The sequence below is a fragment of the Morone saxatilis genome, unplaced genomic scaffold, assembly GCF_004916995.1.
Source record: "Morone saxatilis isolate NCDOM2014 unplaced genomic scaffold, NCSU_SB_2.0 Contig15, whole genome shotgun sequence".
NCBI classification, from domain to species: Eukaryota; Metazoa; Chordata; class Actinopteri; family Moronidae; genus Morone; species Morone saxatilis.
The window spans coordinates 21,024,948-21,036,365 of record NW_023339707.1 but is presented as its reverse complement, the minus strand read 5'-3'; the positions used below and the strand labels follow the sequence as shown (position 1 = coordinate 21,036,365).

The 11,418-nt window shown below is 37.0% G+C and overlaps 1 protein-coding gene across 1 annotated transcript; it reads right to left on the bottom strand.

Moving 5' to 3' along the window:
* Window positions 1-5,799: 5,799 nt before the first annotated feature.
* Window positions 5,800-8,615, bottom strand: ppdpfa (pancreatic progenitor cell differentiation and proliferation factor a; the record flags this gene model as incomplete). Its single annotated transcript, XM_035657354.1, is given in 5 exon segments — window positions 5,800-6,194; window positions 6,428-6,521; window positions 6,891-6,968; window positions 7,082-7,188; window positions 8,584-8,615. Coding segments are annotated over 4 exon segments (360 nt in total). The 3' UTR covers window positions 5,800-6,061.
* Window positions 8,616-11,418: the final 2,803 nt, after the last annotated feature.

Below are 11,418 nucleotides of genomic sequence, written 5' to 3'. Positions count from 1 at the left end.
GAGATATTTTCTGGAAGCATTCGTTAAAATGTGGAAACAATATTAGACATTTGCTCATTAGCCCTGAACAACAAAGTATCGCTGAAGCTAAAGAAATGTCATTGTTTTTGTAACCAACTTATATTTTGATTTATTGAAACTAAATTCATAAAATAATGTGACATAAGAGAATAATACTTTCTTTAATGAGCCTTACAGGTATTGTCTCCTTCCCCATTCCAAGTCATAAACAAAGTAAACATTACTACATGTAGGCTATGGGATCAGAACACACTTCTATTTTTAAAGTTTTACAAAGTCTATAGTTCAGATTAATCTTTCTATAGTTTGTCATTTTGCACCATTTACACAGGCTAACATGCTAATGTTCAGCATGTTTATCATGTTTACCATCTTAGTTTAGTGTGTTAGCATGATAATATTTAATAACTAGCACTAAACAACACAAAGAACTGGTGGGAAAGTAATGCCTTTTGAAAACAGCGATCCAATGCAAGTATAGTGTTACTTGCCAACTGTCAACCTTATAGAGCTAGATGCAAAGTCAGGTGATCATCAAAGTCAGAAGGATTCATAGTTATAGTAGAGATCAATCCAGTCTGCACCAGCCGACTGACTCCACACCTAGAAACATTTGAACTTCTGACAAGAATAGTTAAAACAGTTCAGTTTATTTAAGTACAACCCATGGTCAGTGTTTATACTGTTACCCCGGTACTCTGACCTGTGGTTTTAGTGAATGACCTCTTGTATTTCTAGTCTGGTCCTCCAGTCTCATCTAGTGTGACCTTATTTCACATGATTTATGATCCCAGACTGGAAGTGGAGTCGTGACGTTGTCGGATATTTTGGCGTAGCTCAAGTAGGTCTGGGAACATTTACAGCTGGCTTCAGAAATGTGAAAATGGACGCTGCGTTCCATCCGACCAAAGTCAATATTTCCACACAGTGAAAACACAACAACAATGACCTCATTATTTTAAAAACATGCATCTACGGCTTTTAACTGCAGACACAGATACAGTGATTGCGTGAAATAGTAGAATAGAATATTCTTTATTGTAATTTGAAAATACAGATTAGGCTGCAATAATTTACAGTCACAGAGAAAGTATTTAGGTCCCTAAGTTTGGTAAAAGTGGTAATAACTGTAAAAATAATCCTCTGTTATTTAAGTAAAAGTGTTATTAGCTAAATGTATTGAAACTATCAAGAGTAAAATCTCAAAATACGCACCCTGTCAGTGTTATTATTGACGCACAAATTGTGTATATTTTGATGTTAGTAGAGATCTTTTGAACTATTTTATATACTGTTGGGAAGTTTAATCTTTTATGACGCATATTTTATAAGCTCATCATGAAAAATGTTAAAAGAAGCTTTTTAAGTCCTTCACGTGAGTGTTATTGGATCATTATTACTGATGCATTAATGTGTAAGAAGCATTTTAATGTTGAGGCTGGTTGAGATACAGCTAATTTGAACTGATTTATATTTTTAGTATTTAAAGCAGCAATAAGGAGATTTTATTTTTTTATGGAAAAAAGCCTCGTTCAATTGATTTCAAGAAGAGTCTGTTCAAATCTGACTGGTGGCTCACCTGGTACAGCCCTTTCCTGTCTATCTTGAGCTGTCCTATCAAATAAAGGCAAAAAATATATCTTAAAAAAGAAATAGCCAATCTTCTTGCTGATGGTCTTCTTTGTTATGTAGACGTTTTCTCAGTGACCAGTTAAAAACTTATTGTACAGGTCTGAACAAATAATCTGACACGCATGCGTAAACAGATACATAATTAAATGCGTGATATCAACAATACAAAATTATAAGTCTTTATCTTTAATTACATTCCCCCAGTGCTACTTACTATTTTAGTTATAGAGTGGAAAGTTAGACAAAAGGGTAATTGATCCAACCATTTATATGTGATAATTTCATTTATAATAACCATTTTTTATAATTAGACTCAATTCTCTGCTGTTCAGCGAGCAAATTCATTACTTCAAGTTTCATCGTCACTTTGGGTTTTCCAGTTTATAAAAGAAACCAGTTACAGAGAGATAAAGTGAACTTACAGCAGCACTTAAACAGGAACTACAGTCATATTACTGACATCTTTTTTTCTTCTTCAGGTTAATAATAAAAATCCTAAACTTGATCCATACAAGAAAAACAAATAAACAGCTGTGGTCTGCTGCAGAGATGATTCATAGTGGCGGGATTTCAACAGCGTGCAAGTTCTCATGTTGACATTGAAACAGAGACACGTGGACTCAAGTTCAGCGGTGCACGTTCTCTGCTCATGCTGCTGATCAAATATAGATCTAAAACTGGATGACATCTGAGTCCCTGCAGACAGTCATGAACCCGTTACCTGTAAAGACAAACATACACAATTATACAACAATGCACTTTTCTGCTAATACTGAGAATCAGATGTGTTTTTCCTCTCTTATCGGTGCAGTTTGAACTTGTATGTTGTGTGGGGGTTGGACTCTTTGCCAGCACTGACTCATGGGCCAGATGCCTTTGCCCCAGATTCCCTATATATCCTTGAGCCAATTGGTGTGCAGGAGCGCTCTGTGGGGCCGTGTCAACATTTTCCACTCAATATAAGCAATGACAGCGGATATGGTTTAAAAAAAACTTCTGCCCAAGAATACTTTCCTTGAGCAACACACAGAAATATGATTCCAGGTAAATTTATATTCAACTCCATATTATGAAAACCAATCAAACTTATTTTCCCATTGCATTTATTCAGAGCTGAAAGTAGTGTCTTCAGATGTCTTGTTTACATCTGAACAACAGTAAAAACCTCAAATATATTTGGTTACTATCGTGTTTGACAGATAACAGGATCAAATTATCACATTTCAGAAGCTGGAGCCAGGAACTGAAATAGTCACTAATCGATCAACTAACTGATTAATCGACTAATCATTTCAGCGTTATTATCATCCCCATTAACTTCATCAAAACAGATTACACCAATCACACAAAAGACAACATAAAATCCCAATAAAACACCCCCAAAACACCAACTAAGAACACACAAAACCAGACAATCTGAAAGACAAAATAATAAATAAACAAACAACAATAGCCACCAAAAAATATACTATAATTAAGTAAGTCGTAACATTATTAACACGTATGAGACTTTATTATAATATCTATATTATATATCAATCTAAATGTTTAAGATGAAAATATGAATGAAAACATACTATTTATGCCCTAAATGTTACACATTGGACCTTAAAAAGAGTTAGCATTACACTCAATGGAAAGTTGGGGGAGGTAACTGTAATATTATTACAGAATTTTAAAGGGAGAAAGACAGATGATATTATAGATAATATTGTTGAATCATCAGCATACATACAATATTGTGTGTTGTAGAAGATTAACAGTAAATGATTTGTAAAAATAGCAATTAATAATGGTCCTAGACAGCTCCCTTGAGGTACACCACAACTAGTATATTCTATATTTTAATGATCCATCCAAGAGCCATAGTCATAACATTTCAACTGTAACATATCGGTTTCTTCTTCTTTCTTATTTGTATAGCACCAAATCATTACAGAAGTTATCTCAAGACACTTTTAATATGTACACCGAACTCCTTATAAAAGTATTTACAGAGACAAACCAATTCCGACCAATCAAATTCAGCAATAAAATCAAGTACAGTTAAAGAGCGGTTATTGTTAAAATCCTTCCCTGTAGTGGCTCATAAAATCTCAAATAAAACAAACTTGTCAAGTATTTGCAACTGTATAATTTCTGCTCCTTTCTGCAGCCTTCCACGCTCAATCTCCACTCATCTGTTTGTTTGTTTATTTCCCTCTGTCTAGTGCTTTGTTTATCGTTGCAACTGTATTGTTTTCACATAAATATTCTGGGTATTTGCCCTTTGCTGTGTCCTTTAAACTTTGTACAGAGTGACCTGGAGCGCCCTCTGGAATAAGAAAAAAAGGACGTGTGTGACAGGGAAACTCCTGTGTCACTTCACTGACACTGGAGTCGGCGTTTGTGCGTGACAGGGATAACAGGACATTTTTAGACCCTGCTATGATACGCAGCCACGAATAGATTCAGCTTTGTAGGGCGAGTAGGACAGTTTTAAAACGAGTTAGCCTACCTGACATTTTGGAAACGTGAATCTTGCTTTGGTTGTTTAATATTTGTCCCAGTATGTTGCTCCAAATGCTCCACATACAGTACTGGAGCTGTTTGACTTTCCTGTTTGAACAGAAAGATTAACAGAACTGGACTGTAACCAGACTGAGTTCAGTCTATTCTTAGTAGTCAGGGCGCACATTGCAAAATGTTCCCTATTGATTTCACAGAAAAGTCCATTCAGAGAACCACCAGTGCATTTATTGATTAGTTAACAGTAATTAAAATAGATTTATGACCTAGCTTGGAAAATCTGGAGCATTTGAATAACGACACGCACACAAAGACTGCAGGGAAGTAATAAACGCTTTCTCCTTGTGGCATTTGTAACATGAACAGACTGAATCTTTTACAACAGTGAGCTACAGCAAACTGCATGGAGAGCTGCTCGGGTTTCTGTGGTGCTCTCATAGTAACAGTTATAGAAACGTGGCTACGTGTTTCAGGCCTTCGTCAGGGCATATACAAAATGGTTGCCTTTGGGCTATTTCTTATACCGGTTGGCAAATGTGTTCAGCAGAGGAAACCATTCATCAAAAATTCCACTAAATGTCAGGATGAAACAGAAATAGACAACAAAAAACTATATACAAAACATCTTAAAACCTCTTAATATTTCACTTTTCAGTACATCCAGGTAAGAAGGTACATTACTTCTCTCATTTTCTGTAACAGTCCCATCATGTTTTCTGTGTTTTTAGGCATCTGAGTCTTCTTACCTGGATGTAGAGAAAGGTTAAATGTTATGTATATAGTTCTCTATTTGTTTATTTCTGTTTTATCCTGACATTTAGTGGGATTTCTGATGTGTGGTTTCCTCTACTGAACATATGACTCTACCTGTCTACACTGATCATGTGACTATTTACCACAACAGGTATAAGAAACAGCTCAAAGGCGACCATTTTGTATTTGCCTCGATGAAGGCCTGAAGATAGAATAAATAAGATATTAAAGACTTTTTAAATCACTACCCTCTTTGTTCCAAACTAGTAGTATCCTCAAACTGAAGAACACCAGAGGGACACCAAGCAGCACTCCATGTGGCTAATGCTAAAGTGTTAGATTGGATAGCAGCAAGTGGACTACTGTATTTATATGCAGTCGTTATAGGACGTGACTTATAAGGGCGTGTGACAAACTCTGCAGCAGGTCTGTGAACTGGTAACTGACCAGTGATCTGCTTTGCAATGTTTTGCATATACATGCTAGGCTCAGCTAGCTTTGGCCGGTGTTTCCTAATTAGTTTATACATTAGTAGAATCCAAAAAATATGAGCACAACGTATGTGTTTAATTGTCCTGACCTCTACTTTTCCAGGAGCTGTTGACCCACATTTTGGGCTCAGGTGAGGCGAGGCATGATGTAAGCTGAATTAATCGTTGCTAATCATATCAAAGCTAAACAGATTATGTCTGTGTGGTAAGTAGGCTGCATGTGTTCGCTCACAGAGTTAGAAAACAACTGCTGAAGAGAGCGGTGGCAAATAGTACTGAAGATTTGAGGTGTTTTTTTTTAAAGCACATAACAGATAATGTTTTATGAGGCTATGTTTCTTTTGCCAAACCAGTCTAATAACAGCTGTGTGGGATCAATAAAACACAATATAAGTAATGACTGCAAGCATTGTATTTATTATTAACAGTGTCAAGTCACAAAAAAGGACAAAATGAAAAAACTTTTTACATACTTTTTTTTGTTTTTAAGCTTTTGGTCATAATAAAAATAAACTATACAGAGGCAAAATATGAAAAGCAAGCTCCAGTGGCTAAAGAGCAAACGCCATCATCATCACCGCCATCATCTCCATCTCTCTACAATGAGACAGCAAGCTGAGGGTGACTGTGAGGCCTGTGGGGGGGGGGAATAGAGCCTAGGAGGAAGTCGGTGGAGGGCTGGTTGCTTCCAACTTTCCGTTTTCACTGCTTTCGCTGATTTGTCTTTTCAAAACCATTTCCCTGGCGATGCAGGTCACCTGACCGTTGGTCACTGTGTACGTTCCGTTTCTGCAACACAAAAAAAAAGTTTATATTATAACTTCAGTTAAGACAGTTAAGACATATACATAAACATTGCCCCACATTATGTATAGAAAAACTTGAGTATTTAATTATTTATAAGTATAACAGACACAGATACAGACAATAGATGAAGAATGAAAGTGGGAGGGATCCAATGTATAAGCAAGGAATGTTAGTCTAGAGTCACTTTAGTGTGATTATGTTCACTTAACACTCACTTTTGATTTTCAGATCCGTTCTGCATGCCGGGCTGGTTCGGTTTTGCAAAAAAAAACGAAGTCCACCAGTGGCCAGAATCTTGCCTTGGAAGTCCTGCAAAGAACAGATTGAATGTTAGACGGAAAACTCGGTTTGATGGAGGGGAAGACTTTACTTTCTTAGTCTCAAAGGTTCAGTGTGAAACATTTAGGAGGATCTAGTGACAGAAATTTAATATAATGTTCATAGGTGTGTTTTCATTAGTGTGTAATCACCTGAATATAGGAAAAGTAGAGTTTTTGTTATCTTAAAATAAGATTTTATTGAGCCATGTTGAACCACCATGTTTCTACAGTAGCCCAGAATGGACAAAAGACTCGCTCTACATAGGAGCAGCCACCGTAGTTTCAATCTGCAACTACACCACTAGACGCCACTAAATCGTACACACTGGACCTTAAATACAACTTCTTTTTTAAATACCTGGGTGGTGTGGAATGACCTCCCCTGTGTACTCTGCACTACCACAAGAGCTGTTGCTGGAGGCGGACCCGAGGCGCCCTGGAATAAAGATATAAAGACATAAATATACAAAAAACCTCAAGAATATCACATCAAATACTCAAAATAGACTTCTGGCATCAGAAAACAAAAATGCATATAGTCGGACTCACTTCTGTAGTAGTCGTGGGTGGCGATGAGGGAGCCACTTGATGGAATTGCTGCCATTTTCTCCCGACCTTAGGTGGAAAAACCGCTCAGAAAGATGGAAAATGGTAACCTGGAGGAGAGACGGGAGGCAGAGGGGTTACTGGGACTGAACTTAAAATGACAAAATCATCTGTGTGTAGACAGATACTCCTCAGACGACATGTAACTGCCACTCAAAAGCAGTTGCAGGGAAGCTTTTGCTGCGTGCATTCATTCCCTCTGAGCTACATTCCTGTCAACAGGCCCTGTGATGAAGTACGAGCAGCTGCTTCTAAGAATCTGGTTTCCTGTAACTCAAATAACTAGTATGTGTGTGTGGAAGAGAGGAGAGAGGATGTCCACATGTACAACTCAACTCAGATAGCTTATAGTGCACGAGCTGGCTGCGTGATCACAGAAGTGACCTGGCAAAAAAAAGATTATGTTCTTGCCAAACAGGAGATATTTGTATAGGTCAGACAGACGTCCAAGCTGCTCCTGTGTTAGGAAATTATAGACTTCTCCATCCAAAAAAGGCAAAAAATTATCTCTTTTTTTTTGTGAGAACATCTGCAAGAATAAAACATGTATGGAATTTCTTATTTTAATGTGTGTTTTCGGTTGTATTTCAGACTCTTAATGTAGATTTAAGTTTGTCGCCTGCAGCAGCCTGAGAACCGGTTCGAAGCTGTAAAGATTAAGACCAGGTGAGCAGCAGGTGGATTTGGGGATTTCAAGCAGCAGACAGATAAACAACAGCAGCGGACGCATAAACACTTATAGCGGAATGCGGTTTTAACTAGTGTTTACTAGTTTGTGTGCTTATGAAATGCTTATTTTTAGGGGAAATGACACCTGTAGATACAACAAGGCAGGTATCTCCACTACACAACAGCACATTCCAGCACACTTGTGCAATAACTAAGACTAAGTGTGGCTTTAATAACTTTAAAAAGTTAAATTATTTCACTAAACTGAAGATTAACAACCACAAACAGCATCATGATCTTATTTCCTGCTGTAGTTCTTCTTGCTTTTATTATTTTACAATGCCTAAGTATAGCACAGACATGTTTTATCAAACTATTACTTTAAAAACCTACAAGAAGAGAACTTTTAATGCAATTAAAACTTTCAATTATTTCACTTTCTTTAACGCGCTAAGTGTAGCAAGGAATGTCTTATCAAAGTATTACTTTTAAAAACCTACCAAGAAGAGAAACTTTTAATTGCTATAAAACTTTAATTATTTCACTTTTTAACGCCTAAGGAAGCACAGACATGTCTTATCAAAGTATTACTTTAAAAACCTACAAGAAGAGAACTTTTAATTGCTATAAAACTTTAATTATTTCACTTTTTTAATGGGCCTAAAGTGTAGCACACACACGTTTTCCGCAAACTCTACCTTTAAAGTAACAAATTAAACAAACAAATAAGCCTACAAGAGAACGCACTTTTAATGCTATTAATAAATAGACCCTACCTGTGAGGATTAGGATGCGGTTGTTAAGGTGCGGGATGGCTGGAAGTGGAAGAGGTGCTGGTGCTAGTTGTTACAATGGCCCATTTGTGGATGAAACTGTCTTCTACTGACCGCTCTTGGTCAACTCGCTGGCCTGCAGTCGTCTGGAGGAAGGGAGCGGCTCTTTATAGGGCTGTCCCCCCCCCCCATCTACTCCTCACCGGCTCGTCTGCCGTGCACGGGCGGGGGACTGAGCGTCTCGAGGACTCGGACGTGCTGTTGTTCACTTCGGTCAGGGACAACAGACTCGGTGACGCGAGACAAGAGGACTTTTACGTAAACCCGCTCCGGGGAAGAGATGTTTAAAATGTTAAAGGGACAATTTATAAATCAGGAACATTCATCAATAATTTCCTGTAAAAGTAACGTTAAGTGGCTTCAATTTGTTTTAGTTTAAATTGTAGTTAATAAGATTTTAAGAAATCTTGAACAGTTACTGAGAAGCCAGCTTTCCCTGGTGTCTAGTGGTTAGGATTCGGCGCTTCTCACCGCCGCGGCCCGGGTTTCGATTCCGGTCAGGAACGACTCTTTTATTCCTTTGAAGCCGGCTGACTTACGTCTAACTCGCTTTTTCATTAGTCTTTCTCACGACCTGTGTCACGACATTGGCATTCATTATATATCATTAAATGTCTGCCACTGCATTAAATGTTTGGTGTAAGTGATTACAGTCAGATGTCAGAAATGTTATGTTATATATGTTTATGTTATTTTGTATATTATATTTTTATGAAGTATTTAAATGTTGCTATACTAATATTGGCACATATTTTTGTTGTATATGTGTGTACATATATGTTTCTCATTATGTTGTAATATATATTCAAAGTCAAAGGTTCTAGAGAAAGAACACAACAGCTGGGACAAACCACACCACTTCACACAATTGACAGAAGCAATTCTATTATTACTGTGTTGCTTATAAAATGTATGGTGGGTTTTACAGAGAACAACATATTTAAATATAAATATTTATTAATATTTAAGAAAAGTGACACCTTGTAGATACCAATATGCTGAAATGAATCACAGCTTAATCACAGGTGAAGCATAAATTGTTTATGGTGATCGTATCAGCTTTTGTGACTCTCCAGACACAAGTGTTTGTATTGTATATATATAGGTTGTGACTACAAAGAGAGAATATTATCATATACCATTGTTAAGAAATATCATTCTTTAATATTAATTGCTTGTATACATAATAACAACTTGAACGATTCGTCTATGCTGATTCGTGTTTTGTGTCCCACACTAACAGCTATCTCGCTTCTCTTCAGCTCCTCGTTGTGTTTCAGTGTTCTTATCTCTTGTGTATGTCGAATCCACAATGCATGTCTTTTTTAATCTGTCTAATCAAGAATCTACTTTATATTGTTATTTGATATCTTATAATGTTTATTGTCACTATATTTCGTTGACATCATGCCTGCTCCCGAGCCCATATGTGGAATTGGAGATCAGATAAAGAACTGCGGAAAATATGTAACAAGTCTGAATGTTGGTTTTAGTTTAGTACAATAGACACACTTGCAATTAGTTTCCATAAGTCAAGACCAATTCAAACACAAACACTGTACGTTTTGAATATTTGATAAGTCATCTTTATATGTCTGCGAGATTTCTACTACCCTCGGAGGCATAAACATATATTAATGAGCGAAAGACCACGACCATCGATTAGCATGAGGAGCCAACCTAGACAATGTATCTGCGCGAAATTGAACAATTGACATAAAAGTGTGTAGATCTCAACTGAGACACAGAAGTTCCTCAAGTTCCTAGGATGCTAGCTGATCCATGTAGTATGAAAAATCCACAACTCCCATGATCAACCGATTCACTGCAACCTTGACTTTTAATTGAAAATTTTTGATAATAGAAATAGCAATAATAAATACTATCGTATTAGTGTGAACTTGCTGCTTTCCCTGATACTTCCGTAAATGTCTATCAGCATTTGTAACAATGTGAACGATAATGCCATTGATTGGAGGTAGCTTACTGGTATAAGTCACTGTCCAGTTCTCTGGCGCTCAACGAAAGGGTCAAAATAATTTGGAACATAAGAGTAGGTCCAGTTAATATAAAAGTCTTATTTACATAATTGATATCTCTATATATCCATTGTAGTACAGGACACCTCATCGATAATTATTCACATGGACTCTAAAATATACACTATTTTTACACTGCATATGCTTAGGTCAGCTTCTGAGCTGTTAATTATACTACTTGTTGGATATTGAGATATAGTCACCATGATCCAGTGTAGACAAGGTAGATCGCTAGTTGTTTCCCGATGTAGAGGACCCAGATACTCAGAACAAACATATTCATATATCCGGATGGTAATGAAAAATAACTTAAATCATGTGTGAGATAGGAATAGGTCCACCCTCATGTGCTTGTAGGGCGTGATCTTCTCTTCCCTTTATCACTCCACAAAGTGGGTAATCCAGCTTCTAGAATGGCTAGCATGACACGAGAAAACTCTGATGGGATGTTAAGAATGAGGGTAATCGCTAGATTACCCTTGTCGATTCCTGACGAAGGAAATCAATGTTCGGAATTCAAGATAAATCTCAGACATCATCTCACAAAGGATAACAATGATCATCTCCCTGCTCACTACATCATCTGCTGTTCTAACTATAATTACGTTCCTACCTTTTTGTCATCTACCTGTTTCTGTCTGGACCATAACTCTTACAAAAGACTTGAATGTGGAGGAATGTTCTGCGGGAGATATTGGTGGAATTTTGTTGAATTGGATTTCTTTCCTGTGAATATCTT